The sequence below is a fragment of the Boeremia exigua genome (assembly GCF_020726555.1).
Source record: "Boeremia exigua strain MPI-SDFR-AT-0100 chromosome Unknown C7974scaffold_9, whole genome shotgun sequence".
Classification (NCBI taxonomy): Eukaryota; Fungi; Ascomycota; class Dothideomycetes; order Pleosporales; family Didymellaceae; genus Boeremia; species Boeremia exigua.
This window is the reverse complement of record NW_025763526.1, coordinates 872,456-885,165: the sequence shown is the minus strand read 5'-3', so window position 1 is coordinate 885,165 and position 12,710 is coordinate 872,456. Positions and strand designations below refer to the sequence as shown.

General features: G+C 50.7%; 4 protein-coding genes across 4 annotated transcripts; 1 reads left to right on the top strand and 3 right to left on the bottom strand.

Moving 5' to 3' along the window:
- Positions 1-1,207: 1,207 nt before the first annotated feature.
- C7974DRAFT_228975 (major facilitator superfamily domain-containing protein) lies at positions 1,208-2,925 on the bottom strand. Its single transcript, XM_046137334.1, has 6 exons — positions 2,531-2,925; positions 2,175-2,479; positions 1,950-2,125; positions 1,810-1,900; positions 1,425-1,758; positions 1,208-1,376 (listed from the first exon to the last, which is right to left on the bottom strand). The coding sequence occupies exons 1-6, from the start codon at positions 2,840-2,842 to the stop codon at positions 1,296-1,298; spliced, it is 1,299 nt and encodes a 432-aa protein (XP_045994719.1). The 5' UTR covers positions 2,843-2,925; the 3' UTR covers positions 1,208-1,295.
- Positions 2,926-3,830: 905 nt separating this feature from the next.
- Positions 3,831-5,284, bottom strand: C7974DRAFT_415463 (uncharacterized protein; the record flags this gene model as incomplete). Its single annotated transcript, XM_046143895.1, has 5 exons — positions 3,831-4,377; positions 4,426-4,805; positions 4,856-4,926; positions 4,978-5,034; positions 5,098-5,284. The coding sequence occupies 5 exons, from the start codon at positions 5,282-5,284 to the stop codon at positions 3,831-3,833; spliced, it is 1,242 nt and encodes a 413-aa protein (XP_045994718.1).
- A 2,420-nt stretch (positions 5,285-7,704) lies between these two features.
- On the top strand, positions 7,705-9,871 carry C7974DRAFT_378331 (galactosyl transferase GMA12/MNN10 family-domain-containing protein; the record flags this gene model as incomplete). Its single annotated transcript, XM_046140403.1, has 6 exons — positions 7,705-7,771; positions 7,972-8,067; positions 8,207-8,259; positions 8,673-8,743; positions 8,851-9,193; positions 9,254-9,871. The coding sequence occupies 6 exons, from the start codon at positions 7,705-7,707 to the stop codon at positions 9,869-9,871; spliced, it is 1,248 nt and encodes a 415-aa protein (XP_045994717.1).
- A 633-nt stretch (positions 9,872-10,504) lies between these two features.
- Positions 10,505-12,326, bottom strand: C7974DRAFT_228931 (regucalcin). The gene is made up of 4 exons (XM_046137333.1): positions 12,113-12,326; positions 11,795-11,958; positions 11,497-11,735; positions 10,505-11,443 (listed from the first exon to the last, which is right to left on the bottom strand). Exons 1-4 carry the CDS (start codon positions 12,143-12,145, stop codon positions 10,884-10,886), a joined length of 996 nt encoding a protein of 331 aa, XP_045994716.1. The 5' UTR covers positions 12,146-12,326; the 3' UTR covers positions 10,505-10,883.
- Between the last annotated feature and the right edge of the window lie 384 nt (positions 12,327-12,710).

The window sequence follows — 12,710 nt, the reverse complement described above, 5'->3', positions numbered from 1 at the left end:
GGAGTCTTCAGCTTGAACCTTTAACTCGACGACAGACCTACTGTTTACGTCAGGAGATTATTTCAGGTGGATCTAGATTGGTTGTTCATAAGAAGCACTCGAGATTGTAGTACAGAATGGCCACAGATGGGTGGATGAGGCCGAGAGTGAAGACCAAGGTGTGCTATGTTTTTGTCTGATGTCCTCACTGAAATGTGTTCCTGAAGCAGTAACATCATCCCAGTGATTGCTGGGAAAGCTCCACGATACCAGGTAAACAGCTCGAAGAGGGGTCGGTGCCAAGAGAGAGTCATAAATCGAGACGTGCCGACTATACCTAGGTACGCTCTCGTGCATAAGAAAAGCGTGACATACAGGCAATTCTTTGAGCATTCAACAATACCTTGGCGCCCAACAGCCATCACTCATACGGCAACGCAGCAATTCCCTGTGTAAGTGATGTGTGAGGAAATTCACTTCCACAAACTTCCCACAATTTTCCCACAAAAGGTGATAGGCGATTATCTTGCTTGCAAAATGCAGCCATTCTGGCCCCAGTATTTCAGCGACCTCAGTTACATCCTGCGACTCACTTCATCTGTTGTACACAGAAGGGAAGGTACCGTATAGCGCTTCAGACCAGGAGACCTTTCGAAAATCGTCTCGATCACAACACACGTCAATGCACACCCAGCCTGCGAACATTTGAGAACACGTCGGATTGGTTAGCATCAGTATTTCATGTCAATATTTAAGGAATGCTATATCTATGCTGTAAGTTCCACAAAGATTGTTAATTGGTGGGCTGACACCCTTTTACTCAGACGGGATGACCTTGTTGTACGCTTGAGCTCACTTTACTCCACCAGTGGGTAGCGCGATGTTCTCGCATACCAAGCCTACATCTTGGAAGGCATCATGTGCATAGTACTGAGAACTACTGTCAACCGATGTTATACCCCTGCGCTACTACGGTGCTAGTTCAAGCCTGAAAGGCATTCTAGTGCTTGTTTTGCAGGGTGTGTTTGATAATCTCGTGGCCATGATACTTACACTCTTAGTACATATGGAAAGCACAGAAAGTAGGGAAATTGATTGGGCAGATTCCAATGTTGTTGTAGGATTAACTTCAAACGCCATGTTTGATTGGAATATTTGACAATGTACAGAGTAATATGTGCTGGGGTATATCTTAACTGGATTGTATCCACATTTTTCCACATCAAATACAATTCTTCTCTTCCCAATTAACACTTAGCATGGTTTGAATTCATCTCAAAGTTTGTTTCAGAATGAGTGTGTGTAAATACACGAGTTTACCACTTCTTCCGCAGGTTCTTGTCATGCAGTAAGCGACTACTGAGCATGAATAAGGACCCAATCGTGATCGCGGTGCCCTGTCAACTATTAGTTTTTGAAAAGCGCCATAACTCAAATGCACTGACCGAGAAGACGATCAACCACCAGTATCCTTCCCTCTTATCGTCAGTGGTGATGAGCGCACTGCCTATCGGTGTCCCGACTAAACTGGCAATAGCAACAACGCTGTAAAAGGCACCGACTCGTGCCCCCAAGTTCTCATCAGGCGTGATCTGTCCGACCACTGATGGCAATAGAGCTGTAAAAATGCCCGTGCCGAAGCCGTAGAGGCAAACAAAGAGCACAGTCGCGGCGAGAGAGTCGATGAGGAGCCAGATGAAGATGCATATACAACCCGTGAACATGACGATAGGCCAAAGAAGATTTAAGCGACCCAAATGATCGCCGAGAAACCCTCCACTACGGCGATTTAGTATGTGAAGTATGCAATTTCGTTCGGTGTGAACTCACAGCACTGCGCCTAGGATGCTACAGCCGTTCAAGACTGGGAGAAAGTACTCACTGACACTATTGCCTGGATAAGCAGCATTTGTGTACATCTCTGGTATGTGTGAGTGCGCATTGATAATCGTTCACGGTGCAGTACTTACTGATGTAATAGGAAGGAATCCATTGTCCGAGCTGCGCGAAGAAGCCTCCAACACAAAGGACAGCATAGCGTATATCAAAGAAGCCACGAAAGTCGATAAGTGAGCCACAGTCCCTGTGCTGGATTTTCCCAATTGGCTTGCTGGTCGAAATGGCTATCGCGACCAAGTAGATAACACTGAGGCAGTCAGACAATTTCTGTTGGTTGGTCAACCTTAACGACTCACGCGACCTTTAGTGCGGCTACGCGGAGCATCCATTGAAACCCCAAAAGTGGCAGGAGACTCTCGAACATGAGGGGAAACCCTATGCCACCTAACGCCGAGCCAGCGGCCACGAACCCCATTGCGACAGCTCGTTGTTGCTTGAAGTGCTGGCCCACAACGGTAAGTGCAGGCTGTGCCCCAAAGGCGGCAGCAAATCCCACTAGCAAACCTTGAACCAGAAACACTTGCCAGAAGCAACCGGGTTGTGCGAAAGACAGAATGAGCAAGCCTGCTGCTGTGCCACTACCTGCACCAGCGTATAGCCACTGTACCACGTTAGCGGCAGCTCTTGCGCAGTGCAGAACGTTGACACAGACTCTTACGCCATAGTGGTCACACAGTGCTCCAGAAACTGCTGCCAGTGAATTCATCAATGCAATTTGAAGCGTACCGATGAAGGCGATGGTCGAGGTTGGTGTGTTCTGAAGGAAGTCATGGCTGTAGTAGTTGTTGAAGAACCCAAAACTGTTCAACACTCCCATGGAGGCATAGTACACGAGGGCAGACCCAAGCACAGTCAGCCATGCAGCAACCCCACCCTCACGTTCTTCTTTGATGACGCATGCTTCGGATTCAGCCGTGCTGTCTGAGGCTCGACGCTCAACGCTGTCGTGGAACTTTTCGGGCATTGTGCAGACGATATGACGACTGTCGTGCTGGGAAGAAAGATAAAGCCCGCATTCCGGAAAGCGTCTTCCCTGTACATATACATGCCACTCGATTTCTCAGGACGACATGCATGCAGCAAACACAACAGCGCTGGCTCAGGGTCCGTTGACAATGTGATGTCGCTATGTCATCTGAGATACGCCGGAAGGAAAGGAAGGAGCCGGAATCTTGCATTTGACATAGCAAGACCATACCTGTCAAAGGGTGTTATGCTTTCCCCTGACAACGGTCGCAAATGCAATGAATCCGGTGAAGATCGACGTGAAGACGGCAAGATTGTGGACCCTGGAATGCGGACATGCTCGTATAGGGCTCTACCACCCATAGATGGAACGTCTTTACTCCAAAGAGCTTGAGGCTTCGCTGTAGCACAGCTTCGGGAAGCAAATTTGTTTGTAAAGCGGGTGTCTCCCGAGACCAGATCGATGGTCTCCTCGGCCAATTCTAAAGGCAAATCGTTTTAGTAGAAGGGTTGTAATATACGTCACTACTGCGTGGTATAAGGATATGAAACGATATCGGCTCAGTCTTTCCGTAAGGTTTGTGTTACATAGATTGTGCTGGTAATATTCGTCGAAACGGAATCGTTTTCATGATCCTCTACGCTCCCGGGCCGTATAGACAATAGCAAGGTCATTCCAGCATATCATCTGCCAGTGATCTGGCATCGGTGGACATCATGGTTGGGAGCCTACGATCGTGCATTCCAAATGTAGCAGTTGAACCGGGGAACCGGCCGACAAATTCCGTGTGACCGACCTACAATCAAGCGTTGAGCTGCTTGATATGATGAGTGAAGTAGTTTCCTCGTCGAAAAAATCGCACGCTTGCTGGATCGTTTTTAGGGCCTGCTGTCGTGTTACTAAGACTATCCGATGAGGAGTTGCTGTACTTTCGCACTGCTAGGCTTCATGATCTATCCTCACATGCCTTTGTGCTGTCCTGATATCACAAAGACTTTGGTAACGATTCGTATGTGACACTAGTTTCGGACCTAATGTGTATGCGCTTTAAGGACTGGTATCCTAATTTTCCCTGAAGAAGGGATTTTATCTTCCCTGAAATGTTGGAAAGTGATACGCTGTCTTCGCCAGCTGTGATAGTAGTTGTGAACGCACCTCTCCCACCCATGATGTTCCTCCAAAGCCTCGTTTCATCATCAATGGGGGGCTCCTCGAGACGGTCGTCGTACCAGTCCTGATAAATTGAGCTATCCTCAGAGTAAGTCGTTTCGTCATCGAAGCCGATGAAGCCGCGGCCCAGTCGAGATGCTTCGTCCGCGGAATGGCTGGGTAGTTGCAGCCTAGAGGTGGGGTCCGTAGGCCAGAAGGAGCGTGCAAAAAGGGGTTTCAGAGCAGGAGCGCATGCACAGACTATTGCCAGGTTTACTTCGGTGAAGCACCATTTAAACTGCTCCACTGCATCCCAAGTATAGTCTGTCGAAGCCATCAAGGGAGCTAGCATCACAGTGCGGCGAACAGCGACGGCACAAACACTGGGCTATCAGCAACTGTCCGAATAGCAAGAAAGGTCTCTAACTTACAAGCTACCGGTAGCGAAGACTAGACACACAGATATTTTCTGTCTGGGAGGCATATGGAGTGGTAGTACCACAGGGATTGGCAGGATCAGAACTAGCAAATCAATAACAATATTCAGGATCGAAAGAGCCATGTACTTGGTGTATTGGTCGAAGCAGTGAGCTTCGGGCGCAAGCCTCAAATCCCAACTTGCAGCAATTGGGTTGCACCCAAAAACGCAGGCTGTGATGTAGGCTGTTCCGTAGGCCACAACAACAGTAAGAAGTATGCGTACCAGTGAACGAAACCACTTCTGCGGTGCTAGACGGATATAGAAGAACAGGATCGAAACCTTCGTGAAAGCAAGACTGGATGCGTATAAAATTGTTCCTGCAAGTGTCCACTGCGCTGCAGTCAGTCAAACCGAAAAGGATCCGCGGAAGTTATGTGCACCTTCTGGAAGGGGGCCATGAAGTCATCAGCTGTAACGTCCCAGAGATGGTAGCCCAGGCCTGCACTCATGTCTGCAGTTCGCTTAGTAAAAGAGCGCCTCGAAACGCGTATGCACTACGTACGCGGAAAGTTTGAGCAAAGCAGAACAAGACTGCACAGCAGCGCACCAATGATCATGTCTAATTATGAAGAGTCAGTTCAAGGGCTGAGGCTCAAAAAATGCTATTCGCTAGTAGACGTACAGTCGTCAAGCTGGATACCGTTTCTGGTCACGCGCAGCCGCGTGAACAGCCGTAGAGCCACGGAGACAACCGCGAACAGTGTTGTTGATACGCCGACGAGTCTGAGGCCTTGGTGGAGGTTCGGCGGATTAATCGTATGTCGGTGATATCCCGGGGGCGGGTCAGCCATGTATTCGGAAGGGGTCATTGTGTCGGTTCCCAAGGATGATGCCGATGGTGTCCGGACTGGAAGTTCAGAGGTGAATCGATCACACATCTTCATGCGGGGCCGTCCAGTTTGTATACCAACACTATGCCTCTCCAAGAAGCTGACGACGCGAATCGGCTTCATCTCACTCACAAGTTCTGATTGTCCCCTGCCGGAGGCTATGATCTTCCCGTTGCCATCTTCCCGTTACCCAGTCGGCTCAGGTGGCACGTTCCTGGTAAACCGTATAAATTAAGTTGCCCCACAGAAGGATTCGGCGCCATGACGCTACTGCACGGTCGTTATTGAACGCACAATTCCGTGCGCTATAGGATTCCTTTCTCAGGAGGCCCCGAAGAATGTCGCTGTGCCTCATTTGATGGTACCTAAGCGCATGTACAGACTTGTGACGCAAAGTCTCAGGACTTTGTGCATGGAGTATCGTGAGCACTCTGATGCTAACTTTCTGCCAGTCTATCAGTAAGCTTCACACTAAATACGATCAATGTCTTTGGACTTTGTTTCCACGAGTGCACAACTATAGAATGTAATGACCGGAACCCGCCAACTACAACACCAAAAGGCTGAACACAAAGCGTTACAGCAGACGACTTGGCTCGTAGCTCAACAAAATGCTCTTGAACTGAGTAGGATACCCTTTAGACATGTGCGATCGAGATCTCGGTGGAGTTGAATGATTGCTAAAGGGAGAAAAAGACCGAGGAAGGCTGGCAAGGATGAAGTGCGCCTCGAACGCCGTAACAGGACGCAACAGGTCGAAATCTCATCGGTATACGACTCGGAGGCAGAAAGATGTGCAACTAAGGCCCAACAAGCTAATACCTGTATGTGCAAGTTGATGAAGTGCGATACTTACTACATTAACCCACGACTGACAAACATGATCCTCAGGATTCTCGTACAGGCTGTTCACAACAGCTGTGCAACATACCCATAGATATTTTGGATGCTCTAGTAACCAGCAGTCGGCTAGCTTCAAAAGACTGTCATCAAGTCTTGACGTTGTGATGTAGTTTCGTTGATTACAAAGGTACCTTCATCCGAGAGGCCGTGTCAGGCGCCCTGCGTGCCGATCGGGTGATCATCGGGTGCTATAGATGTGCATACTAGAAAGCCAAGAGCAACAAGGCCTACCAAGTTTCGTGAGGCTTGTGTAGAAAGGCTGTCAAGGATGTTCGAGTCCCGGTGCCCCGGCAGCCCGTTGATGCGCTGAAGGCGGCTACCTGGACCAAAAGACCAATGCGATTACCCGAACAGCAGCTCACATTGCAGATGGAGACGCAGGATCGGACTCCAGTACCATATCCTCGACGGTCAGCTGTATGGAGTCGTTGGTGAATGTGTAAGTCAAGTGAGAGGTCGTCGGTTCTGCACGATGGATTCAGTCGGACATCGCTAGTGATATGTCTGCGCTCCGTCACAATGGAGATTCTTTGTGCGACCAAGTCGACCAGCATTACTAGAGCCAATCGTAATCTGGGACTATACCTGTTGATTTGCGGTGCGACAGTCGACGGGTGCAAATTTGAACAGGGACCTGTCCGAAGCCACTCAAGCAACGACAAGAGTCCAGACGCAAAGGACCGGCACTGAACAAGCACGACTGAGATTGCTAATTTGGAAGCCGTTTGGTCTCGGATCGAACAAACTGCGACCAGGTCGGGCAGCCTTGACGGGCGCAGGAACGTTGCTAGTGGGGGCTTTCAACACATACCTTGCTCCTGCCCAAATGCGAACGAGTTTGCATAGTTGTGGAGCAACGAGACAACTTTCCCATCGTTGACTCTGATCTTAATGGCTTGGCTCTGTTTTTCAAAGTCTACTGTGTGTGCTATTGGTATCTTTCATCCCCTGAGGGATATGAAGGTGATCGAGGACGACGGTTCAACGGTGAACGTTGGAAGGATCGCGAGCTAATTCGAGTCTCAGGGCGTGTCAGCGTACGCGGCAGCAGAGCACGCCCGCGTCGGATTGACACAAGGGCTGCCTTTGAAATGGCACCGAGGGAGGTCCGCGTAAATGTCTCATGTCCGTGGATGTCCCGTGAATTGCATAAATACTACACGATTGACTGTCAGCGGTGGATACATGAACACATTCAATCACCCACAGGCGAAATTTACCTAACCGAAGACAACATCCCATGCATCTGAGAATGAGAGCTCCCCGAAGCTTGAGAGCTCGTAGCGTTTATGGTATCCTTGCGATGCGACCAAAACGCACACGTTACAAAGTCGCCGTGATTTGGTGATGGCGGATGTGTCAAGGTAACCACAGCTCAGGATAATACAACGCAGGATAAATGGGCAAGGACCTGCCTAAGTCAGATAGTGATCTCCCGTCCATCCCGTAACGCTAAGGAGGCTGAACGCTGAGGAGAGCTGAACGGCACAACCATCATGCTGCGACGTCGAATTGCTGTCCAGAGAACGCGGGCTCCATCTGTCAGCAACTTGAGTCAACCAGGTAAGCCAGTAACACGAGCAATCCTCTTGTTACAAGAGTCGTCAAGCTTCGCGCATCGGAATCAGCATTGTTGATTTTCCAGTAACCCGGTGGCTGGCGGCAAGCGAACCGATGGTTCTATATTCGGTTGCAGAGCTCAGCGCCGTGCCTTCCAGCCACTTTGCCCATCATCACACTAAAACAGCAACGAAATTAGGTAGTTCACAACAACCATGCTGCAGCTGCAGCTGCAGCTGCTATTGTCTCCGAGAGGCCCGCTGTTATAGGCAGCCGAGGTGGCAATTACGTTGGTTGGTGTAAGCCTTACACAGCAGCAAGCATCCGGAAGGAGCAAGAAAGGGAGCGCGTTACCGCCAAGTGGCCTGAGCAATGAGCTATACGAGGTGCAATTTTGGATGTGTAGGCGCCCAAGCGCTGGCTCTGTTGGCATTGTAGGCGGACGTAAGAGTCGTGGTTGTGGTTGCGTGATCGAAGTCGCGATTCTGCTGGTAAGTGAGCGTCATGAAGCGTATTGGCGAGGGGTGGCTACGGAAGCGTCGTCGTGTTCCCAGGGTACGATGTTGACGGCCCTCGCATCGCCATGCGGCTTCTGTGTTCCCAAAGACGCGGCCGCTCTTAGCTTGGGGCTGGCTATTGTTGGCGTGAACGGTATCGCAATGCGGCCGCCCGCCAATCAAATCTCGATGTTTGCTCAGTCACGTCCCAATGCATCTTTCTTTACCTGGGGCAAACTCGGCCTAATAGCCCAAAATTGCTGATCTAGCCCGCGCCGCACGCCGTTCATCTCAGTTGTAGATAGGCTTCCGGAAAGGGTGCGCGCATTTCTCGTCATCTCCTTGCTCATGTCTCTTCGCACACTCTGCCTCGCGTCCTCATAACTGTCACCTGCCACCTCTGCCAGATGCTGCGATCTCTCCCCAACCTTCTCGCGAGTAGTCCCAAGATGAACGCCCTGTCCAGTGCTCCTAGGAAGTAATGACGCCCCCCGCCAAGGACATTGGGGTCCTCTGCTGACCAAAGTGCTCCAGACCTATAATAGCTGCGATTTCCGTGATCACAGTATTGATAGTCCTCTTCAGATTCTTTGGCGATGTACCGGTCGACTACTACAGGAGCTACGCCCCTGGGGAACCAGTAATGGCTACGACGCTCAACAACGACAAGCCGCAGCCTGGGTATTTCAAGGCGCAACCTGAGTGGGACTGGAACGTGCCTGCGTATGCTGGGTGGAACGGCTATGCGCGCAATCCGCGTAACCGCGATATCGTGGTGCTGACTGCGAGCGATGGCGGCGGTCACAACAGCGCAATTCCCAATGTCCTTGAACGTGTGCTGGATGACCGTGAGAAGTACTGTGCCAAGCATGGATACACCAACCTCTGGCTCAACACCAGTCGTTATGACATCGGTGAGGCGCATAGAGTAAGTCGCTGGCGCTGAAACAGTACTCGATCAGGGCCTCTGCTTACATCCTTACTACAGACCTGGTCCAAGATCCCTGCTGTCGCCGAAGCCTTCTCCCTCTATCCGAACGCCGAATGGGTCTGGCTTATTGATACCGATATCGTTATGATGCAGCCAGACTACGACCTCGTCAAAGAGATCGTAGGACCAGATGCTATTAAGCGTGGCCTGATGCGCGACACACCCATCCTCGATGGCCAGCTCAAGAACAACCCGACCAACATTAATACACCTAAGGACTTCCGCGTCGAGGACATCGACATCTTGATCACGCAGGATCACCAGAGTGTCAACACCGGCAGCACCTTCTTCCGCCGCTCCGCCTTCACCCGTTACACACTCGAGATGATGACCGACTATACCATGCTCATGGGCGCGGACCATCCCGGCGCAGAGCAGGATGCAATCAAGCACCTCATGCTTGAGCACCAGCTCATACGCAATCACGTTGGCATCTACCCTCAGCGTAAATTCAACGCCTACGTTCAAGGCGGCGACAACATGGGCTACCGCGATGGCGATCTGCTCGTTCACTTCGCAGGCTGCTGGGTCGGCGGCAAGTGCCAAGAGTGGTTTGAGGAGTTCTGGGGCAAGAAGGGGCACAAAGACGTCTGGAGGCCTGTGGGTGGCTCATAACACCTACGCTTGACGATTTGCGACCGATCACTTTCCCAAACACACGAGCGAACGATTTCCGACTTCTTCCGATTGACACGCAAGCATATCCACGACCTTTCACTTCTTCCTACATGTGTTCCGACGACCCAGACGCGAGACAACATCTTTTTAATCGTCCTGTAAGTATACCCTGAAGTAGACGTCTTTGAGCGAGAGTCCGGCGTTTCCGGTGCAATGCAAGGCTGCTGGCGCCTTTGGTTGCAAGGATGCATATGAAACGGCGTTATCGAAATTCAACAAGTTCTGAGCATTCCTGTCTGCCACTCTGCTGCTGTCTGCGCCTTATCACGCCGCCCTTGCTTAATTTCAGTACACGGCAGCCTCAACAAAGGCCGCGTCTAGAAAATGACCAGCCGCCCGCGCACACCAGACCCAAGAAACCTATATCTACTTCCGACGCCCAGACTATGCAGGATACATGATTTAACCAGTCCGAGCAAGCTGTGTTTCGACGCAGATCAACGTTGCATGGTCGGCCATAGTTGGAAAACGAACTGATATATCTGGACAACGCCGTCGTTTCGTTTGGTTTCGCAATCATTTGCTTGCGAGGGGACGACGAATGGACTCTGAGACATCCATTCCTAACCGACCCGCTACGTACAATTATTTACTCATCACCCACGTCACCCTCTCACCGTCCCACGCATCTCTACGACGCAAATCACTCCCAGCAGCTATGGCTTTGCCCCCCTTTGCTGCCGCAGCGGCCTCAAAGTTCAAATTAGGTCGCGTACGGATGGATTAATGGCGTTGCTTGAGAGAGAATTGCAAGATTGGTTAGCGGAGTCAACATCTTCGTAACCTCAGCTGGTGAAGGACATGGACTGGTCGAGTGGATCAGGTATTGTTCGCAGTTTGCGTGTGCCTTAGCACTAGAGCACAGTATGTCAAAAAAGGTGAATTGCTGTGTGAACACCACTGCGCTACCAGAGAATAAGCCTGAGCTGTCCGTTCGGTGCAGCACTTCTTACTCCCCGACCACCTTGCCATCGACCTTGCCACCCTCGATCTTTTCGCCGCCCTTAAATTTGAACCTCTTCAAGCCGCGAACACCAACGTCGACTAAGAAGCAGCTGCCTGCATATTTATCTACTGGCTTACCATCATCTCCGCTAGGTGCTCCACCGCCCGCCGATGTGATGAACAGTTGTGTGCCAACAAAGCAGGGGCAGGTGACCTGGCTAGTAGGGAGCTTGATCTCAGCGACGACTTCGCCTTGAGGCGATATTCTCAAAACGCGGCCTCCGTCGTGCAGCGCAGTCCACATGTATCCCTCCTCATCGATGCAGTGGCCATCTGGTACTGCGTTCTCGCCATACTTGTTGTCCTCGGGCATGGTGAAGAAGGGGCGTCTGTTTGTAACCGAGCCAGTCTTCGGATCGTAGTCGAACTGGTAGATAATTTTGTCGGGGCTGTCAGCGAAGAACATAGTGTCATCCTTCTTGTTCCATGTTGTGCCGTTTGGAATGCAAATGTCGCTGAGAGGGCGGTCAAGAGACAGGTCAGGGTTAAGACGGAAGACGGCACCTGCGTATGTAGTCAGCCTGTATCCTCACGCTGTGGACCAGATCATGACTCACCATCAGACCTCATCTCCTCCACCAATGGATCGAACATGTAGCCAGCCCAGAAACGGCCCTGCGAGTCTACTGCGCCATCATTGCCACGGAACTTCTCGTTCTTGTTTGCTTTGATCTCATCCTCAGACCAGACCTTTTTGACCCAGCGGTAATCTCCAGTCTCTTTATTTGCAACGCCATAGCCGTATTTACCACCGAAGATGAACTCCTTATCATTTCCTTCAATGTCTGCGGTGCAGCTGGACGTGGTTAGCTATGCCTTGAAGCACCTGCTTGACGGCAACATCATACGACTCACCCCAATGAAATGTCAAGTTTCTTCACAAGCTTGTGGCTTGAAGGTCCCTTGCTGATGTCTACGCGGTGCAGCTCCTGCTTCTCGACATCGAGAAAGCGTACCGTATTGGTCGCCTCTTCCCAGAAAGGTCCTTCGCCGAGAGAGCAACGTATCTCGATGTACGGCTGAGGTTACGTTAGTACGTATCTTGAAATTTATGCGGCAATTGCAGTATGCACAATATTTGCTGGTATGCAGCTTCGGTCGCCATGATCTCAGCGGGGCACATCGGAGCTACCCCTCCACGCGTAGAGCTTCGAACACGTCTCCTGAACATACCTCTTTCACTTCATAAATCTTGACTTCAGGCATTGTGGGTGAGTAAGCTTGTGCTGGGATGCTCTCTCAGAGTCTGTATCTGGGTTGTGGTGGGACTCGAAGGTATCTGTAGCTGTTTACGCTCGAGGAAACCTCCACCTTTTGTTGATAGCGCCTGCTCCCACTTTCCGAATGACGTCCCGATGAGCCGCCTTTGAATGCTCGGCATCAGCTTAGAACGCTCATTTATAACATTTCTTTCTGAAGCACTGCTCTCTTCACGGGACAGCCGGGACGTCAAAGGGGAGATGTCACATTAAGCAGGCGTCGTAATCTATTCTCCAAAAAGCACTCCCATGTGCAAGCATTAATGCGCTTCCGAGGCACAGCACTTCTGTTATGCTGAACTGCTCACATACCTACAAAACCACTCATTCGAACAATACCTGGCTGAATCGTCGGCTGGGCGGTCCGAACTGCCCGCGCTCGATTTGGACAGTAGCGCAAACACGATTCCTCCGGTCTGTGAATGGGTATAGAAAGTTGTACTGTAGTGGTATTGGCACTGCTAAAATTGCTTGTTGATATACAAGATGTAACATGGGTATCTTCTACTAAT